This window comes from Scyliorhinus torazame, chromosome 4 (assembly GCF_047496885.1).
Source record: "Scyliorhinus torazame isolate Kashiwa2021f chromosome 4, sScyTor2.1, whole genome shotgun sequence".
Lineage (NCBI taxonomy): Eukaryota > Metazoa > Chordata > Chondrichthyes > Carcharhiniformes > Scyliorhinidae > Scyliorhinus > Scyliorhinus torazame.
In genome coordinates this window covers 270,570,690-270,594,433 of record NC_092710.1, presented here as the reverse complement: position 1 = coordinate 270,594,433, position 23,744 = coordinate 270,570,690, and the positions used below count along the sequence as shown (strand labels likewise).

The 23,744-nt window shown below is 51.4% G+C and overlaps 1 protein-coding gene across 1 annotated transcript in view; it reads right to left on the bottom strand.

The window, feature by feature from the left end:
- Positions 1–5,127: 5,127 nt before the first annotated feature.
- gjb7 (gap junction protein beta 7) overlaps positions 5,128–23,744 on the bottom strand; it is a 45,779-nt gene continuing 27,162 nt past the window's right edge. Inside the window, exon 2 of the mRNA XM_072499799.1 lies at positions 5,128–9,238. Within this exon, the coding sequence (XP_072355900.1) occupies positions 8,454–9,212 (759 nt within the window). The 5' untranslated portion in view covers positions 9,213–9,238 and the 3' untranslated portion in view covers positions 5,128–8,453. The remainder of the gene's footprint in view (positions 9,239–23,744) is intronic.

Here is a 23,744-nt window from a genome sequence, read left to right as displayed (position 1 = left end):
ATCAGTTGAGATTTTGGTGGGACGAGACATGTCGAAGAACGCCAACACTGGTGCCGTGGTGAGTTTGCATTTGAGCTCCTCCCATTCTAGTTGGTGTGTGTGTTGCCACTGGAACTCTGTAGATTTTTTGACAAGGTGGCGCAGAGTCGTTGTGTGGGAGGCAAGGTTGGGAATGAATTTCCCTTGGACGTTGACCATGCCAAGGAATCGTAGGACAGCCTTCCTGTCGGCCGGCTGCGGCATGGCTGTGATGACGCTCACCTTGCCTGCATCCGGACGGACCCCTGACCGGGAGATGTGGTCTCCCAGGAACTTCAATTCGGTCTGGCCAAAGGCGCACTTGGCTCGGTTGAGGCGCAGGCCGTTTTCCCGTATGCGGGCAAAAACGCGTTGGAGACGATGTATGTGCTCCTGCAGTGTGGTGGACCAGATGATGACATCGTCCACGTATACGCGCACCCCTTCGATGCCTTCCATCAGCTGCTCCATGATTCTGTGGAAGACCTCGGATGCCGAGATGATGCCAAATGGCATCCGGTTGTAGCAGAATCTGCCGAAAGGGGTATTGAAGGTACATAGCTTTCGGCTGGACGGGTCCAGTTGGATCTGCCAAAATCCTTTAGAAGCATCCAGTTTCGTGAATATCTTCGCTTGGGCCATTTCACTGGTGATCTCCTCCCGTTTGGATATGGGATAATGTTCCCGCATAATGTTATTATTGAGGTCTTTGGGGTCTATACAGATGCGGAGCTCGCCAGAGGGCTTCTTGACACACACCATGGAGCTGACCCATGGCGTGGGCTCCGTGACCCTGGATAGGACCCCTTGGTCCTGGAGATCCTGCAGCTGCAGCTTGAGGCGGTCTTTAAGTGGCGCAGGAACCCTGCGAGGTGCGTGAACGACCGGGATGGCATCCGGTTTGAGGCAAATTCGGTAGGTGTAGGGCAGTGTTCCCATGCCTTCGAATGCCTCCTGGTTGTGGGCGAGGAGCGATTGGAGCTGTGCGTTGAACTCAGCATCCGGGAAGTCAGACGTGCCGTCTGGAGAGAGAGAAAGAATTTGTTGCACAAGGTGGAGAGCCTTACATGCCTGTGCGCCCAGCAGGAAGTCCTTCGATGAGCCAACTATCTCGAACGAGAGTGTGGCCATGTGTGTTTTGTGTGTCACCTGGAGCTGGCAGGATCCCATGGCCGGGATAACTTCCCGTTGTAGTCGACCATCTTAGAACATAGAACATAGAACATAGAACAATACAGCGCAGTACAGGCCCTTCGGCCCACGATGTTGCACCAAAACAAAAGCCATCTAACCTACACTATGCCATTATCATCCATATGTTTATCCAATAAACTTTTAAATGCCCTCAATGTTGGCGAGTTCACTACTGTAGCAGGTAGGGCATCCCACGGCCTCACTACTCTTTGCGTAAAGAACCTACCTCTGACCTCTGTCCTATATCTATTACCCCTCAGTTTAAAGTTATGTCCCCTCGTGCCAGCCATTTCCATCCGCGGGAGAAGGCTCTCACTGTCCACCCTATCCAACCCCCTGATCATTTTGTATGCCTCTATTAAGTCTCCTCTTAACCCTCTTCTCTCCAACGAAAACAACCTCAAGTCCATCAGCCTTTCCTCATAAGATTTTCCCTCCATACCAGGCAACATCCTGGTAAATCTCCTCTGCACCCGCTCCAAAGCTTCCACATCCTTCCTGTAATGCGGTGACCAGAACTGTACGCAATACTCCAAATGCGGCCGTACCAGAGTTCTGTACAGCTGCAACATGACCTCCCTACTCCAGAACTCAATCCCTCTACCAATAAAGGCCAACACGCCATAGGCCTTCTTCACAACCCTATCAACCTGGGTGGCAACTTTCAGGGATCTATGTACATGGACACCTAGATCCCTCTGCTCATCCACACTTTCAAGAACTTTACCATTAGCCAAATATTCCGCATTCCTGTTATTCCTTCCAAAGTGAATCACCTCACACTTCTCTACATTAAACTCCATTTGCCACCTCTCAGCCCAGCTCTGCAGCTTATCTATATCCCTCTGTAACCTGCTACATCCTTCCACACTATCGACAACACCACCGACTTTAGTATCGTCTGCAAATTTACTCACCCACCCTTCTGCGCCTTCCTCTAGGTCATTGATAAAAATGACAAACAGCAACGGCCCCAGAACAGATCCTTGTGGTACTCCACTTGTGACTGTACTCCATTCTGAACATTTCCCATCAACCACCACCCTCTGTCTTCTTTCAGCTAGCCAATTTCTGATCCACATCTCTAAATCACCCTCAATCCCCAGCCTCCGTATTTTCTGCAATAGCCTACCGTGGGGAACCTTATCAAACGCTTTGCTGAAATCCATATACACCACATCAACTGCTCTACCCTCATCTACCTGTTCAGTCACCTTCTCAAAGAACTCAATAAGGTTTGTGAGGCATGACCTACCCTTCACAAAGCCATGCTGACTATCCCTGATCATATTATTACTATCTAGATGATTATAAATCTTGTCTCTTATAATCCCCTCCAAGACTTTACCCACTACAGACGTGAGGCTCACCGGTCTATAGTTGCCAGGGTTGTCTCTGCTCCCCTTTTTGAACAAAGGGACCACATTTGCTGTCCTCCAGTCCTCTGGCACTATTCCTGTAGCCAATGATGACATAAAAATCAAAGCCAAAGGTCCAGCAATCTCTTCCCTGGCCTCCCAGAGAATCCTAGGATAAATCCCATCAGGTCCCGGGGACTTATCTATTTTCAGCCTGTCCAGAATTGCCAACACCTCTTCCCTACGTACCTCAATGCCATCTATTCTATTAGCCTGGGTCTCAGCATTCTCCTCCACAACATTATCTTTTTCCTGAGTGAATACTGACGAAAAATATTCATTTAGCATCTCGCCTATCTCTTCAGACTCCACACACAATTTCCCATCCCTGTCCTTGACTGGTCCTACTCTTTCCCTAGTCATTCGCTTATTCCTGACATACCTATAGAAAGCTTTTGGGTTTTCTTTGATCCTTCCTGCCAAATACTTCTCATGTCCCCTCCTTGCTCGTCTTAGCTCTCTCTTTAGATCCTTCCTCGCTACCTTGTAACTAACCATCGCCCCAACTGAAACTTCACACCTCATCTTCACATAGGCCTCCTTCTTCCTCTTAACAAGAGATTCCACTTCCTTGGTAAACCACGGTTCCCTCGCTCAACGCCTTCCTCCCTGCCTGACCGGTACATACTTATCAAGAACACGCAGTAGCTGATCCTTGAACAAGCCCCACTTATCCAGTGTGCCCAACACTTGCAGCCTACTTCTCCACCTTATCCCCCCCAAGTCACGTCTAATGGCATCATAATTGCCCTTCCCCCAGCTATAACTCTTGCCCTGCGGTGTATACTTATCCCTTTCCATCATTAACGTAAACGTCACCGAATTGTGGTCACTGTCCCCAAAGTGCTCTCCTACCTCCAAATCCAACACCTGGCCTGGTTCATTACCCAAAACCAAATCCAACGTGGCCTCGCCTCTTGTTGGCCTGTCAACATATTGTTTCAGGAAACCCTCCTGCACACACTGTACAAAAAATGACCCATCTATTGTACTCGAACTATATCTTTTCCAGTCAATATTTGGAAAGTTAAAGTCTCCCATAATAACTACCCTGTTACTTTCGCTCTTATCCAGAATCATCTTCGCCATCCTTTCCTCTACATCCCTAGAACTATTAGGAGGCCTATAAAAAACTCCCAACAGGATGACCTCTCCTTTCCTGTTTCTAACTTCAGCCCATACTATCTCTTGCACCGGGATGGCTGGATTGGTGGTCTGACCTTCATGGCATAGAATGCTGACCATGCTATGAGGTTGGCGGATGCGCCAGTGTCCAGGCGGAAAGTGATCGGCGATCGGTTGACCGTCAGGGTGGCACACCATTCATCGGCTGGATTGATGGTGTTGACCCGGTTCACATCAATGACCGCAACCTGGAAGGCGTCTTGGTCATCTGTGTCGTCGGTTTGGATGTCCTGATGTGGAGGCTGGATGGTCCGCACGTGTCTGCGAGGTTGTCGGAGATGTGGAAGATCCACAGGCTGAGCCGCTCGACAGTAAGCAGCGTAGTGGCCCATCTTGCCACAGCGTAGGCATTGTCGGGTTTTGCAGGACATTGCCCTTTTAAATGTGCAGCTCCACAGTTGCCGCACGTCATGACGTCATGGCATTCGTTATGCCACTGCGCATGCGCAGTTCGGTCTTGCGTCGGGCGCGCCTGCGCAGTGCGTCCCTCAATGTTGCCGTTGGTTTTGGTGCGCACAAACGCAGGGGGCCTCGAAAAGCGCGCGAAACGGCCGCCCTCGTCCGGGCCGCGGGCCAGGAAAAACTCGATTGCCTGGATGCGTTCGGCCTCGTGGGCGGCCTGGCTTGCCGATTCGATCGCTTGGGACCCCCTCCGTGCCGATTCGGTAGCCTGAAATTGGGCATAGCGGCTGGTCGCATTTTCATGCAGGACACAGGCTTCAACTGCAGATGCTAAGGTCAGGCCGTTAATTTTGAGAAGCTGCTGGCGTAGGCCACTGGAGGCAACGGCAAAAACGATCTGGTCCCGGATCATGGACTCTGAGGTGGTGCCGTAACCGCAGGACTGCGCGAGTATGCGGAGGTGCGTCAGGAAGGGCTGAAAGAGCTCATCCTTACCTTGTAGGCGCTGCTGAAATATATACCTCTCAAAGCTTTCATTGACCTCAACGTTGAAGTGCTGGTCGAGCTTGAGGAGGACCGTGTCATATTTGGATTTGTTCTCGCCTTCCACGAACACCAAGGAGTTGTATTAATCGATGGCGTGCTGACCTGCGGTAGTGAGGAGCATGGCAATCTTCGTTTCGTCCGAGGCGCCCTGTTTTTAGTTGGCTCGCATGAACAGTTCGAATCACTGCTTGAAGAGCTTCCAGTTGGTTCCCAGGTTCCCAGCGACTTGCAGCGGCTGCGGTTTGTTGTGGGTGTCCATGGCTCAGGATGGCAGATTTGCCGGTAAGTACCGATTTACTCACTGGTACCATGTGGTGTTGGGTGCTCTGAGGTACAGACGAACCAACACGGTTACGATTGGTACAACGCAGTTTTATTCCAACTAGTAATTTACACATCTGTCTTGGTACTCAGCACGTGGTGACTGTATGAGTGTCTTGTTAATGAGGTCCTGGCCTTGTCCTGTCTCCAGATGGACTGGCCAGCAGGTGTCGTGTTTCTTGTCTTATACTGTGTCTGCTCTTGTCTGTGATTGGCTGTCGTGTTATGTGTGCTAATTGGTCTGTTGGCCTGTCTATCATGATGTGTGTGTTGTGATGTGTGTTTGAATATCATGACAAGGGTGGCAATGCCATGGTGTCAGGGTGGCACTGCAAGAGCCGGGCCTGAGGGGGGCCATGCCCATGAAAGGAGGAATGAGGGGGTATGATAGGTGGGGGGTTGGGGGGAGGGGTGGTGGTGAAGAGCAGGTATGAAGGGGCTACGGAATATTTGGGGGTTGAAGGGTGGGGTTTATGAATGGGGAAGCCTGAAAGGCAGCGTGGAATGTCCTCAAAAGGGGGTGCGCCCCGCCCACCGCAAGATCACGGGTGGAACGAGGGCCATGTAAAGCTTTATTGACCTCGGGCGGGAATTTCCGGTCTCCAGGCGGGCACGGCCGGAGAATCCCGCCCTAAGTCTCGTTAGATAGTGGTGAGGAACTCCCCAACAGAGCTGGGGAGAATCTCCCAGCTGAACCCACCCGAAATGACACTTATACACTTTTCCATTAGATTGCGCCCTCAGACATTTTTACTTTCAGACAACTGAGTATTCAGAAAGTCACCAAGGTAGAAGCGCCCGGAGCTCAAATATACAGCTGGACATAGCTGTAATGTGGAGATGGGAGTTCCTGGGAGCAAGGGTAATGGGAGCTGCTTTTTGGAGTTTAATATGCCCAGGGACAGAGCTTTTAGAGCAATTTTCCTGATGGATTTGAGAATGCTTTGCAGGGCATGAGATGGGAAAGGAAGAGGGTTGCACCTGGGAATCCTACAAATTGGCAAGGTACAGACTCCCAACTGGAACAGAGAATGTGATTCCGGGGGCAGAGACTGACGCTTGAGAACGGGGTTTGACCCATGAGGGCAGTGTTGTGGCCCATGGGAGCATAGAGTGCGAGTTCTCTGGAGACACAAGTAACCTCCAGGATCAGAGGGTGTGATTCCTGAGAACAGCATGATGGCGAAGACCAAGTGTGATTCCTGGGACCATGGTTTGACCCCTGGGAATATGGTGTAAGATCTGGAAATAGACTGTGACTGCTAGAAGCAGAATAGTGTGACCCCTGGGAACAGCGTGTGAGACCCCTGGGAGCAGGAGTGCAGCCATCTGGGACAGTGATGTCAAAACCCAGTGCAAAGGGCATTGAAAAAGAGGAAATGGGAAGGTAAAATGAAACCTAGAGACCTGAAAGATGACATGAAAATGTAGAAAGCAGGAGACTGGAGGGGCGGTGGCATGGGAAAGGCATTGAGATTATGTACTTGAGGAAGACTGAAAGGTTGCAAATGTGACGCACTCCCAAAACAAATACAGGGAAGCAAAGTGTAGCCAAATCATTCAAACACTTGAAGGGGCAGAAAGGAACTCTGAGTACCTTGAGTGCTATGAGGTGAAAATTATTAATGATATTAGAATTTATTCCGAAGATTTTGCAATTCTTTTTCCATGTTTAACTTTTTGACTGATAATTGCCTGATAGTTTATATTTTATTGATTTTAATCGGGTGGGTGTGGGAACCAACATGATTTTGTAAGACATTTTTATTTTATCCTTTGCTGGGATGTGAACATCGCAGGTATCCCATCTCTACTTTCAGGGATTTTCATGTGTTTTTATGAATGGAAATGTTTTAAACGATAGTGAAGTAAGCGTTTATGATTGATTAGCTGATATTTCATAGTTACTACAAAAAAAATCAGAAACCTTTGCTAACTAATTTTTGCAGTCTACATTAAACAATTCAAATTGCATTCAGAACTTGCAACATCCACATTGTTTTATGCCAGAGCGGGGTGGTACGGTGGCGCACTGGTTAGCACTGCTGCCTCACAGCGCTGTGGACCAGGGTTCGATCCTGGCCCCGGGTCACTGTCCATGTGGAGTTTGCACAGTCACCCCGTGTCTGCACGGGTCACACCCGCATGAAGATGTGCAGGTTAGGTGGATTGGCCACGCTAAATTGCCCTTTAATTGGAAAAAAAAAATAATAGGGTACTCTAAATCTATTTTAAAAAATATTTATGCCAGAGCATCTAAAATGTTTGCATAACTTTGCATGGCTGACATTTGGATTTGGATTTGGATTTGTTTATTGTCATGTGTACCGAGGTACAGTGAAAAGTGATTCTGCGTGCAGCTCAAACAGATCAGTCAGTACATGAAAAGAAAATACGTAACAGGGCAACACAAATGGCCATCAGGTACTGTGTGCAATAGCTCTTGAATCCACGTAATGGCTTCCTAGGCTGCCACCTTTATGGTTATCGAAAACACAACAGCCATTTTTTCATCATTAAGGGAATACTTTACAAATAAGGTTTAAGTTTACAAATGGCCATCTGCGCACATGTACTGGTCTGCACAGATGTCACTCTGCTGCACACAAAACACATGTTTTTTTAGGCAGGAAATGTATGCTGGTCTCGATAGCTGCACTCTCACCGCAACTGGATCGGCTCCCAATTATATAGAATAATTGCCAAAGAGTCACCATTAACGATTCATAAAAGAGGTAAGGATAATATTGCTGATGATGCAACTCAGAAATAGAAATAGAAAACTCCAGTGGCATTCAATGCAAGATGCTGCCTGAGCATCTCCAAGATTTTCTGTTCATTAGTTTGCTGTTTTAAGTTATTGACTTTACTTTTGCATATGGTGCTTTTTGTCCTCTTTGACACTGAATGAATTTTAGTCTAGCAGTGTCAGGCCTATGATGTTCCACTGTCAGTCTGATACAATGTGCTTATGGCTGCGCGAGTCTGTAAAACAGTAAACATGGAGAAACAATAGAGCCATGCATACATGGCATTGACAGCAAACACAGCCTGCTAAACACAGCATCCGCTAAAAATATCATTACTTTTGTGATGAAAATGATCATCATTTGCTCAAACTTCCCAGATGTCCTTTACTCAATTGCGACAAAGCTTAGTTCTAGTTTACGTGTAATTGAACTGTGACAAACATAACATCTACCATCGCTTCAGGAAAATAATAAACACTTCTTCAAAGATACTGTGAAAAATCCCAGGCAGTAACTTGATTGATGTTTGTCTACTTCATTAAAAAAATAGATGGTGCCTCTGTTCTAAAAGCAGCTTTCAATCAGCAATATAAGAAATTGTGTGGATCTTCTTCGAGTTTCACATCGTCTGAACGCTCATGGTAGATCTCAAAGTACCATTTTGAAGTGCTTTTAGACGAGCTTGATCCCTCTGCAATGAGTCACATCCACATTTCGAACTTCTTGCTTTTCTGACAGATCTCTCTGCACATTGCGCTCTGCAGTGCTTTATGATTAGGTAACTCATCTCGCAGATGTTTAGCATTATGCATAAAATTGAGGAGGCAATCATGAAATAGAGGAAGATGGTCTTTTCAGTTGGCCGGCCAACAAAACAATCCACCACATTGGGGCAAGGCTTGACCTCACACTTCACAAGGCGAGGAATAGTCAACCCGTTGTACATCCACACTATAATGAACAAGAAACTTATTTCAACTCCTGTCTTGAATAGGAGACTAAAGAAATAGGTCCACCAAAGACCCCCATCTATGCTCCCTTTGTCTTCATACAGTTTCTTTTTGTACTTCTTCTCTCTGTGTTCCCTGTAACCTACATGCAAGACAACCAAAAGAGAAGGGGTGGAAACCAAGATAAGTTGCAGTGCCCAAAGTCTTGCATGGGACACTGGAAAGAAGTAGTCAAAACACACATTTTCACAACCGGTTTGCCTTGAGTTGCAAGTAAATTCCTTCTGCTCATCGTTCCAAACACGTTCTGCTGCCACCACATAGATAAGGACTCGGAATATGAACATAACACTCAACCAGATTCTCCCCACAATGGTAGAGTATTGATTCACTCCACTTAAAACATCGCGGAGTAAATTCCAGCTCATGGTTCCTTAATTATTTGATGAAGGATCTGTGGAATAGAGAAAAGAAATTCAGAAATAACACACTCTGCTGTTTATTGAATATTCTTATGACATATTTAAACAATGACTTGCATTTATATTGAGCTTTTAATGTAATCAAATTTCCAAGGACCTTCACAGGAGCTTTATAATACTCAAATAAGGCCAGCTGATCAAAAGCTTTGCCAAAGGGGTGGATTTTAAAGAGGGTTTTAATGGAGGAAAATGAGGTAGAGTGGTGAAGAGGTTCAGAGAGGAAATTCCAGTTGCGATTTATCTACAAACAAACAATGCGAAACAATCTCTTTGCTGCATCATTACAAAGACTTGAAAGTTTCTTATTGTCTCGTAGACTAACAACAACCTACATTAACGTTTTTAACCTAATAAAACACCCAAGGTGCTTCACGCAAGCACTATAAAACAAAGTACATTGTGTAATGAGATATTACGGGGGGCACGGTAGCACAGTGGTTAGCACAGTTGCTTGATAGCTCCAGGGTCACTGGTTCGATTACCGGCTTGGGTCACTGTCTGTGTGGAGTTTGCACTTTCTCCCCGTGTCTGCATGGGTTTCCTCTGGGTGCTCCGGTTTCCTCCCACAGTCCAAAGATGTGCTGGTTAGGTGGCTTGCCATGCTAAATTGCCCTTAAGTGTCCAAAAAGATTAGATGGGGTTACTGGGTTGCGGGGATAGATGGAGGTGTGGACTTAGGTAGGGTGCTCTTTCCATGGGCCGGTGCAGAGTCGATAGGCCAAATGGTCTCATTCTGCACTGTAAATTCTATGATCTTTGACCTATGATTAGGTGAGAGGACCAAAAATGTTGGTTGAAGAGACAGATGTTAGGAGGTGTTTCAAAGTAGGAAAGCAAAGTAGAAAGACAGAGAATGTAGGCACAGTATTCCAGAGCTTGGGACCTAGGCAACTGAAGGGGTGCAGCCACACATGACAATGTGGTTAAAACCGGGAATGCACAAGAATTAGAGGAGTGTAGATAACTCACAGGGTTGGAGAAGATTACAGGGAAAGAGATGGAGGAGGCCATGGAGGGATTAGAATACAGGATGAGAATTTGAGAACCCATTTGTTGTGGATTGGGAGCCACTGTAGGTCAATGAGCACAGGTATGAGAAATGAGACTTGATGCGAGTTGAGACAGCAGAATATTGGATGACCTCAGGTTTACAGAGGGTCGAATGTGGGAGGGCAGCCAGGAGTGTGTTGGAAGAGTCAAGTAAAGAAGTAATGAATGGTTTGAATGAGGATTTCTACATCAGATGAGCTTAGACAGTGGTGAAGAGATTAACCAGGGAGCAGAGCATTACATCTTCAGTGTGATGGTGTTCCGCGTATATTTTAAAATTGCATAAATACATCTTAATAATAATCTTTATTATTGTCACAAGTAGGCTTACTGCAATAAGGTTACTGTGAAAATCCCCTAGTCGCCACACTCTGGCGCCTGTTAGGATACACTGAGGGAGAATTCAGAATGTCCAATTCACCTAACATGCAGGTCTGTCGGGACCTGTGGGAGGAAACCGGAGCACCCAGAGGAAACCCAAGCAGACACAGGGAGAGTGTGTAGACTCCGCACAGACAGTGACCCAAACCAACCAGGATTCGAACCCAGGTCCCTGGCACTGTGAAGCAACAGTGCTAACCACTGTGCGACCCATGCCGCCCATGCCCACCAGAGGTATGAACCACTAATTACGTTTTTCCATCGAAAATTGTGAGGGCGTTTTCCCTTACACAACCCTGGTGGCCAATTTAAAGTTAGGAGCTGAAATTCTGAAAATTCATGAGGTGCTGCAGTAATTCGGCAATGTACCTGCTTATTCTGTTTGCCTTTTTTCATGGAATTTCATAGAATTTACAGTGCTGAAGGAGGCCATTCGGCCCATCGAGTCTGCACCGGCACTTGGAAAGAGCACCCTACCCAAGCCCACACCTCCACCCCATCCCCATAACCCAGTAACCCCACACAACACTAAGGGCAATTTTGGACACTAAGGGCAATTTATCATGGCCAATCCACCTAACCTGCACATCTTTGGACTGTGGGAGGAAACCGGAGCACCCGGAGGAAACCCACGCACACACGGGGAGGATGTGCAGACTCCGCACAGACAGTGACCCAAGCCGGGAATTGAACCTGGGACCCTGGAGCTGTGAAGCAATTGTGCTAACCACTATGCTGCCGTGCTGCCCATTTTGAAAAGCATTGGGCAGGGATTTCCCGTCTTTCTTGCCGGTGGGACCATCCAGTCCCGCCAAAAGCAACCCCCTGCGGTGGGTTCCCCAACAGCGGGACAGGCGAGCCACGGAAGATCCTGCCGACATCTGGGATCTGCCTTCACTGCTAGAAAACATGCCATGGGGATGCCAGAAAATCACACCCACTGATTTTGCCATCACTCCCTGACCCTTTTGAACCTTCTCCATGACTGAGCAATTCTACCTGCCCATTTATTTTCGAGCAAACATTTTGCACTTATCTGTATTCAGCTTCACCTAACATAGTCCTGATGACTTCCAGATATTTTCCAGATCCTTTTCACTGCTTTCCCAGATGTAAGGGCCAGTTTATTTTTAGGTAGATTTAGAATAAAGTTGACATGTAAAATCTTGTCTACAAGCTGCAGGAAGAATGTGAAGCTAATAGAGATAGTCCAGTACTGATTCACCAGGATGCTTTCTTGCGTGAGGAAATGCAAATTTTAAAACACTAACTTGGGAAATGGTGGTTGGTTCCTTTATAACAGAAGAAATGATTGAATCGAAGTGTCAGAATAGGGCAGCACGGTGGCGCAGTGGTTAGCACTACATTCTCACGGCGCCGAGGTCCCAGGTTCGATCCCAGCTCTGGGTCACTGTCCGTGTGGAGTTTGCACATTCTCCCCGTGTTTGCGTAGGTTTTGCCCCCACAACCCAAAGATGTGCAGGGTAGGGGGATTTAACACGCTATATTGCCCCTTAATTGGTAAAAATGAATTGGGTACTCTAATTTTTTTTTTAAATGTCAGAAATATTAAAGGGACTTCCGGGTGCGGCTATGCAGAGCTAGGTCGCATAAAGCTGCAAGCCGACCTGAGGGCCTGTATCAAAGGTGAATTCTAGCAGCAGAGGGAACAACTGTGAAAAGGCCTCATCAAGGCCACTGAAGGGACTTCCGGTTGCGGTGATGCCTAGCTAGCCGCACGCTTCGGCGGCTCCAGCTCCGACGGACCCTCGGGCTCTTTTAAGAGCCCCAACGGGGAATTTTTCGACGACGCAACCCGGTGTGGGGTGTGTGAGAAGGGAGTCCCCCCCAAACGAAGGAGGGAAAAAAACGGCGGCGGCGGCTGCAGCGCGAGGAATCGTCGACCAAAGGGTCAGAAAGAGAGAAGTACAAGATGGCGGCGGAGAAAGCGCAGGCGACATGGGGTCCTGAGCAGGATGAAATTGTGAGACGGTGCGTGCAGCTGCTGAAGAGGGAGGTGCTGACCGCGTTGCTACAGGCAATTGAGGGGCTCAAGGAGACATTAAAGACCCAGGAGACAGAGCTCCGCGTGGTGGAGCAGAAGGTGACAGATATTGAGGATGAGATCCTGGGCCTGGCGGTTAAGACACAGACGCACGAGGCACTTCATAAAAAGTGTACTGAAAGGATCGAAGCCCTAGAAAATGGAGCGCGAAGGAAGAACCTTCGGATACTGGGTCTCCCTGAGGTTGTGGAAGGAGTGGACTGTGGAGCGTACGCAAGTACGATGCTGAGCTCACTGATGGATGCTGAGGCCCCTACGGGCCCCTTGGAGGTGGAGTGGGCAAATCGGATTCCGGCGAGAAGACCAAAAGCGGGAGAGCCACCCAGGGCGATAATCGTGCGATTTTACCGCCTTAAGGATAGAGAAGAGGTCCTGAGATGGGCTAAAAAGGTGCGGAGTAGCAGATGGGAGAATGCAGTGGTACGGGTATACCAGGATTGGAGTGCGGAGGTGGCGAGAAGGAGGGCGAGCTTCAACCGAGCCAAAGAGGTGTTGCATAAAAGGAAGGTGAAGTTCGGGATGCTGCAGCCGGCAAGACTATGGGTCACGTATCAGGGGAGACACCATTATTTCGAGACAGCGGAGGAAGCATGGACCTTCATCAAAGAAGAGAAATTGGATCGGAACTGAGGGACTGATGCTGCAGGAAATGTTATTGTTAATGTTATGGTTGAAGTTAATTGAGAAGTAAATTGGGAAGGGGGGAGACATTGGGGAAATGTGGGCGCCGGTGAGGGGGGAAAGACGGGACATAGTTGGAGAATGGGGAAGGAGAGGGGGAGGGGAAAGGGAGCTGCGCCATAAGAGGTGGGTCAGGTAAAGGGACGTTCCCGCGCCAGAAAGAATAAGGTGGGAAGACAGGCGCAAGGCGGATGGGAGTTCCCCACACGGGGGGGTCGAGGAGTGAGCAGGATAGCCGGGGTCAGTTGAAGTCAGCTGACTTACGGAAGTAATATGGAGGGAGCAATCATGCTAGAAAGAGATCTAGCGGGGAGGGGGGAAACTTGATTTTAGGAGGGGACTTTAATACGGTGCTGGACCCGGGGCTAGATAGTCCAGCTCAAGGACCGGAAGAAGGCCGGCAGCGGCCAAGTTACTTAAGGGGTTTATGGACCAAATGGGGGGAGTGGATCCATGGCGATTTCTTAGATCTAGGGCTAGGGAGTTTTCCTTCTTCTCCCATGTCCATAAAATGTACTTCCGGATAGATTTTTTTGTTTTGGGAAGGTCGTTGATCTCTAGGGTGGAAGAAGCTGAGTACTCAGCCATAGCGGTTTCGGATCATGCCCCACATTGGGTGGACCTGGAATTAGGAGAGGAAAGGGAGCAGAGAACACTCTGGCGATTAGATGTGGGACTGATGGCGGATGAGGGAGTGTGTGCAAGAATGCGGGGGTGTATTGAGAGATACCTGGAGGTCAATGACGACGGCGAGGTCCCTGTGGGAGTGGTATGGGAAGCACTAAAAGCGGTGGTCAGAGGAGAGCTGATCTCCATTGGGGCCCACAAAAGGATAACAGAGGCCAAGGAAAGGGAAAGATTACTGGGGGAGATTTTAAGGGTGGATAGGGAATTTGCAGAGACCCCGGAGGAGGAATTGTACAGGGAGAGGAGACGACTCCAGACGGAATTTGACCTTCTGACCACCAGAAAGGCGGAGGTACTGTGGAGGAAGGCACAGGGGAGGAGGTATGAATATGGGGAAAAGGCTAGTCGCCTGTTGGCTCATCAATTGCGAAAGAGGGCAGCAGCGAGGGAGATAGGAGGAATTAGAGACGAAAGGGGAGACACGGTGCGAAAGGCAGGAAAGATAAATGAGGTGTTCAAGACCTTCTATGAGGAACTGTATAGGTCTCAACCCCCAGAGGGAGAGGAGGGGATGCGGCAGTTCCTGGACCAATTGAGGTTCCCGAAAGTGGAGGAGCGGGGGGTGGTAGGCCTGGGGGCACCGATTGGGGTGGACGAGGTTATTAAGGGACTGGGAAGCATGCAAGCAGGGAAGGCCCCAGGACCAGACGGGTTCCCGGTGGAGTATTACAGAAAATATGTGGACTTGTTGGCCCCGTTGATGGTGAGGACGTTCAATGAGGCCAGGAAAGGGGGGACTCTACCCCCGACGATGTCGGAGGCGACGATATCGTTAATTTTGAAGAGGGATAAAGATCCGTTGCAGTGCGGGTCCTATAGACCCATTTCATTATTGAACGTGGACGCCAAATTGTTGGCAAAGGTACTGGCATCGAGGATAGAGGACTGTGTCCCGGGGGTGGTGCACGAAGACCAGACAGGGTTTGTAAAAGGGAGACAACTGAATGTTAACGTGCGACGACTATTAGGGGTGATAATGATGCCCCCAGTGGAGGGGGAGGCAGAGATAGTGGCGGCAATGGACGCAGAGAAGGCATTTGATAGGGTGGAGTGGGAGTATTTATGGGACGTGTTAAGGAGGTTTGGGTTTGGGAACGGGTTTATTAGCTGGGTTAGACTTCTTTATGGGGCTCCAACGGCAAGCGTAGTTACAGGTCGACATAGATCGGAGTATTTCCGACTATATAGGGGAACAAGACAGGGATGCCCGCTGTCTCCATTGTTGTTCGCGTTGGCAATTGAACCTCTGGCCATGGCGTTGAGAGACTCCAGGAAATGGAGAGGGGTGATTAGAGGGGGAGAAGAACACCGAGTCTCGTTATACGCGGATGACCTATTGTTATATGTGTCGGACCCAGCGGGGGGGATGATAGAGGTTATGCAAATTTTGAGGGGGTTCGGGGATTTCTCGGGGTATAGGCTAAACATGGGGAAGAGTGAATTATTTGTGATACATCCAGGGGACCAGAGTAGAGAGATAGAAGGCTTGCCTCTAAGGAAAGTGGAAAGAAACTTCCGATACCTGGGGATTCAGATCGCTAGGAGCTGGGGAACCTTGCACAGACTTAATCTGACACGGTTGGTAGAACAAATGGAGGAGGACTTCAAGAGGTGGGACATGCAGCCTCTATCGCTGGCGGGCAGGGTGCAAGCAATTAAGATGATGGTCCTCCCGAGGTTCTTATTTGTATTTCAATGTCTCCCTATACTAATCATCAAGACCTTTTTTAATAAAATAGACAGGAGCATCACGAGCTTCGTGTGGGCAGGGAAAGTTCCGAGAGTAAGAAGGGGGTTCCTTCAGCGTAGTAGGGACAGAGGAGGATTGGCACTACCGAACTTGGGCGATTACTACTGGGCCGCCAATGTGGCAATGATACGTAAATGGATGATGGAGGGTGAGGGAGCGGCGTGGAAAAGACTGGAGAGAAAGTCCTGTAAAGGGACGAGTTTAGAGGCGCTGGTGACGGCGCCGCTACCGATCTCACCTAAAAAGTTTACCACGAACCCGGTGGTGGCAGCAACATTGAATATCTGGGGACAGTGGAGGCGACAGAGAGGGGTGCGGGGAGCCCTGGTGGGGTCCCCAATCAGGAACAACCATAGGTTCGCCCCAGGAAGAATGGATGGAGGATTTCAGAGCTGGTACCAGTTGGGAATTAGGAGGGTGGGAGATTTATTTATAGATGGGACTTTTGCGAGCTTGGGAGCATTGGAGGAAAAGTATAAGTTGCCCCGGGGAAATTTCTTGAGATATATGCAGGTGAGGGCGTTTACTAGACAACAGGTGAGGGAATTTCCGTTGCTCCCGACACAGGGGATACAGGACAGGGTGCTTTCAGGGGTGTGGGTCGGAGAGGGCAAGGTGTCAGAGATTTACCGAGAGATGAGGGAAGAGGGGAAGGAGTCGGTGGGCGAACTAAAAGGAAAGTGGGAAGAAGAACTAGGGGAGGAGTTAGAGGAGGGTATGTGGGCTGATGCCCTAAGCAGGGTAAATTCCTCTTCCTCATGCGCCAGGCTTAGCCTGATTCAATTTAAGGTGCTACATAGAGCACACATAACGGGAGCAAGATTGAGCAGGTTCTTTGGAGTGGAGGACAAATGTGGGAGGTGTGGCGGGAGCCCGACAAACCACACACATATGTTTTGGGCGTGCCCGGCACTGGAAGGGTATTGGAAAGGAGTGACGGGAGTGATTTCGCGGGTGGTGAAGGCCCAGGTCAAACCAGGCTGGGGGTTAGCTCTATTTGGAGTTGCGGAAGAGCCGGGAGTGCAGGAGGCGAAAGAGGCCGACGTTGTGGCCTATGCGTCCCTAGTAGCCCGGCGCAGGATCCTACTCATGTGGAAGGAGGCGAAACCCCCCGGACTGGAGGCCTGGGTAAATGATATGGCGGGGTTCATTAAACTGGAGCAGATAAAGTTTACCCTGAGAGGATCGGCTCAAGGGTTCACCAGGCGGTGGCAGCCATTTCTCGACTACCTAGGGGAACGTTAGAGGGAAGACAGATGACCAGCAGCAGCAACCCAGGGGGAAGGGGGGGGGGGAGGGGGGAGGGGGGGGTTTAGTTTAGTTTAGGTCAAAGATAAAGGGGTTTTGTTACTTGTGTATTGTTAAAAATTTCTGTATTGCTATTGTTGCGTTTGCTTTGTAAGAGGGGAAAAATTGTTGTTTGGGAAAAAATTTTTAATAAAACATATTTTTCAAAAAAAAGAAATATTAAATGAATGAGGGAGCAGTGTCCAATGCTTGAGGGATCTAGAATGAGGAGACAAGGAGAGAAAACTGATAGCAAAATGGTTAGCACTATTGCTTCACAGCTCCAGGGACCCAGGTACGATTCCCGGCTTGGGTCACTGTCTGTGCGGAGTCTGCACATTCTCCCTGTGTCTGCGTGGGTTTCATCCGAGTGTTCTGGTTTCCTCTCACAAGTCCCGAAAGACGTTCTGAAAAGTAATTTGGGCATTCCGAATACTCCCTCCCTGTACTCGAACAGGTATCGGGATGTGGCGACTAGGAGCTTTTCACAGTAACTTCATTGAAGTGTTAATGTAAGCTTACTTGTGACAATAAAGATTATTAGATGCATTCTTACACAGAGTTGTAAGACATGATGACATTTAAGAATAGGTTCAATAGGTGGGGCTTTATTTAGCTGGAGTTCCCACAACCACACCAACAGCGCACCCCCCCCCCACCGCCCCCCCCCTCTTCCAACCCACAGGTAAAAATGTAGAGGGAGCCCATCCAGAAGAAGGGTGGCACGGTGGCACAGTAGTTAGCACTGCTGCCTCACACAGCCCAAAGATGTGCAGATTTGATGGGGTTACGGGGATAAGGCGGAGGAGTGGGATTAGGTGGGGTGCTCTTTCAGAGGGTCAGTGTAGGCTCGATGGGCCAAATGCCCTCCTTCTGCACTGCAGGGATTCTATGGAGGAAATGCTGCCCAATAGCCATTTACCAGTCAATAGACTGGAACAGAAAGTCACGCCTCAGAGAGTTGCTGGCCTCTGCTAGAGTAACGGTAAGTGCTACCAAGACTGACGGGCATTTCTGGCACTGCACGAGGCCTTCACCAGGGATCATTGCTGGATCCTTGCAGAGAGGTAGGTGTGGAGGGGAGCAGTGGGGGAACAGGGCCAATGATCGTGGAGCTGAACCTGTGGTGATGGGGGGGGGGGGCGGTGCCGGGTAACACTTTGGAGGAGGTGGCCCCCCCGATGGACGTTGTAAGTCGGCCACAAAAGGATTACCCCCATCCCACCCCACCTGTCCATCACCAGCCACAGGACATCCTGCCGGGCTTATCACTCTGTGGGGGCCCCTCCTGGCAGCAGCAGGATGAGACTCTTGGAAATTAATTCCCCACTTAAGGGTCTCAATTAGCCCATTGGCAGAGAGGCCCCCTCGATCCTTCCCCCACCCACTATTATAATTGTAGTCACGGCAGAGGTGGGTGGAGAAGGGGCATGTAGGGCGCCCACTGGATTGACTGTGCCAGGAGTTACATGTCGGTGGACTTTTTTCTGTATTTAAAAGTTGTGCCCTCTGTGACTGGATTTGTGCTGCGTTGCCATGGGGCGGATGACAGCTGCAGTCCAGCAATCCTACAATCATCGTAGAGGGCGTATGTAAAGGAGTCAGCACTGTTGTGACAAATTATCGGTGGAAGAACAGGAAAAGCGATATTGGGTGTGCCGTATGACGGTGCAGGAATTAGATGTTTGCTTGACAGTGAGGAATCTTGTATTCCAAGTAAAATGGTGCAGGTTTAATGGAGAGCACGTTACAGTTGCCGGAGGCTCAAGAGAGATCCAGGAAAAAGGAATCAGCAGCTGTCAGCTGGTCTGTAGTTGTTTTCCCTTGTCTGCCCCCAATATGTCACATCAGAGTATTTCTAGGTGCCGAGGTGCAACTGGAACCTTTTTTCTTTCAAAAGAAAAGCTCGGAGATGCTTCAGGAAACTATATTGGTTCTGAAACTGATGTGCCATCAATGAACACAAGACAAGTAGTGAACGTAACTGAGGCTTTAATAAGCTAAACAGAAAGCCGCCTGGCCTCTGATCCCGAACTGGGGCAGAGGCGGAGAGCAGCGACCTTTATACCGAGCCCGAGGGGAGGCGGAGCCATCAGGCAGTGGTTTACCACATTACATGTAATACGGTAGCAGTTTACCACAATACACATATTATATACTACAGTGGTTTGCCACATTCACCCCCTGTTAAAAAAAGAGTCCAGCGGGGGTGAAGTGGACTTAAAGATCAAGTCTGTCGGGGGCCTTGACCTTCCGCCGTGATCGCCTTAGTCCCGGCTGTGGTGTGGGCACCGGTGTCGAGACCTGTGCGTCTGGGAGCGTGTTGTCCTCTTCTTCACCCAGTAGTTGAGTCGGTGGAGGGGGGGCGGTGTGTGGGCGGGGGTGGTGGTGATGGTCACCGGTGGGCCTGCGGGTGCCGGATCTTGAAGTAGCTGGGTAGTGGTGGAGGGAGACGGTGTAGGGTCGGGGTGGTGGTGATGGTCGCTGGGGAACCTGCAGGTGCCAAATCCCGAAGGGAGACTGTGTCCAGCCGCCCGTCATGATGTGCCACGTAGGTGTATGGTGGATTGGCATGGAGGAGCAGGACCTTCTCGATGAGGGGATCTGATTTATGACTCCTCGCATGCTTCCGGAGGAGGACGGGCCCTGGGACTGTCAGCCAGGACGGGAGTGAGACCCCGGAGGTGGACTTCCTGGGGAAGGCAAGCGTTCGTGAGGGGTCTGGTTGGTGGCAGTGCACAGGAGCGACTGGATGGAGTGGAGCGCATCAGGGAGGACCTCCTGCCAGCGGGAGACTGGGAGACTTCTAGACCATAGAGCCAGGAGGACGGCCTTCCAGGCGGTCGCGTTCGCCCACTCCACCTGCCCGTTGCCCCGGGGGTTGTAGCTGGTCGTCCTGCAGGAGACGATGCCCTTGCTAAGCAGGAACTGACACAACTCGTCGCTCATGAAGGAGGAACCCCGATCGCTATGGATGTAGGTCGGGAACACGAACAGGGTGAAAAGACTGTGCAGAGCCTTGATGGCGGTGGCAGAGGTCATGTCAGGGCATGGGATAGCAAAGGGGAATCTTGAGTATTCGTCAACAATGTTGAAGAAGTACACGTTACGGTCAGTGGAGGGTAGGGGCCCTTTGAAGTCGATGCTGAGGCACTCAAAGGGGCAAGAGGCCTTTACCAGGTGCTCTCTGTCTGGCCGATAGAAGTGCGGTTTGCACTCCGCGCAGACCTTGCAGTCCCTGGTCACAGTCCTGATCTCCTCGATGGAGTAGGGCAGGTTGCGAGCCTTGATAAAGTGGAAACAACGGGTGACCCCCGGGTGACAGAGGTCATTGTGGAGGGCCCGAAGTGGGATAGGGCATCTGGGGGCTCATTGAGCTTCCCAGGTCGATACAAGATATCATAATTGAAGGTGGAGAGCTCGATCCTCCACCTCAGAATCTTGTTGTTCTTGATTTTGCCCCGCTGTGTATTGTTAAACATGAAGGCAACCGACCGTTGGTCAGTGAGGAGAGTGAATCGCCTGCCGGCCAGATAATGAATATCAGACAGCCTCTACAATGGCTTGGGCTTCCTTTTCGACGGAGGAGTGTCGAATTTCGGAGGTATGGAGGGTATGGGAGAAGAAAGCCACGGGCCTGCCCGACTGATTGAGGGTAGCGGCCAGAGCAAAGTCCGACGCATCGCTCTCCACCTGGAATGGAATGGACTCATCCACAGCGTGCATCGCAGCTTTGGCAATATCTGCCTTGATGCAGTTGAAGGCCAGGCGGGCCTCAGTCATTAGGGGAAAAATGCTGGATTTAATAAGTGGACGGGCCTTCTCCACATAATTGGGCATAGTAAGAGAAGAACCCCAGGCACCTCTTCAGGGCCTTGGGGCAGTGGGGGAGGGGGAATTCCAGGAAGGGGCGCACGCGGTTGGGGTCGGGCCCTTGGACTCCATTTTCCACAACGTAGCCGAGGATGGCTAGGCGGGTTGTGCGGTAAACGCATTTTTCCTTATTATATGTGAGGTTAAGGAGGTTAGCGGTGTGGAGGAAGTGCCGAAGGTTTGCGTCATGGTCCTGCTGGTCATGGCCGCAGATGGTGACATTATCCAGATACGGGAACGTGGCCCGCAGCCCGTACTGGTCAACCATTCGGTCCATTTCTCGTTGGAAGACCAAGACCCATTGGTGACGCCAAAGGGAACCCTGAGGAAGTGGTAGAGGCGGCCATCTGCCTCGAAGGCAGTGTATTGGCGGTCCTCCGGGCCGATAGGGAGCTGGTGGTACGCAGACTTCAAGTCAACTGTGGAGAAGACCACCGGAGGCACGGTTGCGACACTGGACGGACTGATGGAGAAATTCCACTGACCAGGGGGAATGAGCTAAGGTACCTGCAGCTCAGAAACTTCCTACGAAAGGAGACAAAGACTTACCCACAACCGCCACAACAGACACTACTGGAAAAGTTACCGGACACAAGCATATTAGAGAGAGGAAATTGTAGCGATATGTACGACCGACTTGTAGAAGGGGCCGACACCGTACTGAATGCAACAAGAAGGAAATGGGAGGAGGACTTGGGGATCGAGATAGGGTGGGGACTCTGGAGCGAAGCACTGCATAGGGTCAGCTCCACCTCCACCTGCGCAAGGCTCAGCCTGACGCAACTAAAAGTGGCACATAGAGCCCACTTAACAAGAACCCATATGAGTAGGTTCTTCCCGGAGGCGGAGGACAGATGTGAGCGGTGCCAAGAAGGCCCAGCCAACCACGCCCACATGTTCTGGTCCTGCCCCAGACTTGTGGAGTACTGGACAGCCTTCTTCGAGGCAATGTCCAAAGTGATGGGGGTGAGGGTGGAGCCATGCCCGAAAGTGGCGGTCTTCGGGGTTTCAGACCAGCCAGATCTATTCCTGGGGAGGAGGGAAGACGCTCTTGCCTTTGCCTCCATGATCGCCTGCCGTAGAATCCTGTTCGGCTGGCGGTCAGCAGCACCACCCAAAGCTTGCAGACTGGCTGTCCGACCTCTCGGAATCTCTCCAAATGGAGAAAATCAAATTCGCCATCCGAGGGTCAGACGACGGCTTCCACAGAACGTGGGAGCCATTCACCCAATTGTTCCGGGACCTGTTTGTGGCCAACAAACAAGCAGAATAGCCAGGTAGCCAAGAATCAGGGGAAAGTAGCCAAAGCATGAGAGGGGGAGATAGACGAGGGGTGGGGGGGGGGGGGACACAACTCAGTCTAAGAGGGAGGAAAGGCAAACCATGGGGGAGGGGGGAGAGGAGGGAAGAGACAGGGAACAATAGAGGAGAGCCAGAGAGGTAGAGGTGGAGGTGGGGGTGGGGGGGGGGGGGGGGGAGGTAGAGGTGGGGGGGAGGTGGAGGTGGGGGTGGGGGAGGTGGGGTGGGGAGGGAGGTGGGGGTGGGGGAGATGGAGGTGGGGGTGTGGGGGGGAGGTGAAGGTGGGGGTGGGGAGGGAGGTGGAGGTGTGGGGGAGGTGGAGTTGGGGGTGTGGGGGTGGGAGGGGTGGGGGGTGGAGCTGGGGGTGGGGGAGGTGGAGGTGGGGGGGGAGGTGGAGGTGGGGGAGGGAAGTGGGGGTGGGGGAGGTGGAGGTAGGTGTGGGAGGAGGTGGAGGTGGGGGTGGGGGAGGTGGGGTGGGGGCGGGGGTGGGGGAGGGGGAGGTGGAGGTGGGGGGGTGGAGGTGGAAGTGGAGGTGGGGAGGAGGAGGTGGAGGTGGGGGGAGGTGGGGTGTGAGGGGGAGGTGGGGGAGGTGGAGGTGTGGGAGGGGGAGGTGGAGGGGAGGTGGGGTGTGGGGGGAGGTGGGGGTGGGAGGGGGAGGTGGGGGTGGGGGGTGGAGGTGGGGTGTGTGGGAGGTGGGGGTGGGATGGGAGGAGGTGGAGGTGGGGGGGAAGTGGGGGTGGGGGGAGGTGGAGGTGGGTGTGGGGGAGGTGGAGGTGGGGGTGGGGGGATGGGGTGGGGGTGGGGGAGGTGGGGTGGGGGAGGAGGTTGGGGGGGAGGGGGAGGTGGAGGTGGGGGAGGTGGGGTGTGGGGGAGGTGGGGGGGAGGTGGAGGTGTGGGAGGGGGAGGTGAAGGTGGGGGGGAGGTGGGGTGTGGGGGGAGGTGGGGGTGGGAAGGAGAGGTGGAGGTGGGGGAGGTGGGGTTTGGGGGGAGGTGGGGGTGGGAGGGGGAGGTGGAGGTGGGGGTGGGGGGGTGGAGGTGGGGTGTGGGGGGGAGGTGGGGGTGGGATGGGAGGAGGTGGAGGTGGGAGGGGAAGTGGGGTGGGGGGAGGTGGAGGTGGGGGTGGAGGGGAGGTGCGGGTGGGGGGAGGTGGAGGTGGGGGTGGGGGAGGTGGGGTGGGGAGGAGGTGGGTGGGAGGGAGAGGTGGAGGTGGGGGGGTGGAGGTGGAGGTGTGGAGGGGGGAGGTGGAGGGGGGGAGGTGGGGTGTGAGGGGGAGGTGGGGGGAGGGGGAGGTGGAGGTGTGGGAGGGGGAAGTGGAGGTGGGGGAGGTGGGGTGTGGGGGAGGTGGGAGTGGGAGGGGAGGTGGAGGTGGGGGTGGGGAGGAGGTGAAGGTGGGGGGGAGGTGGGG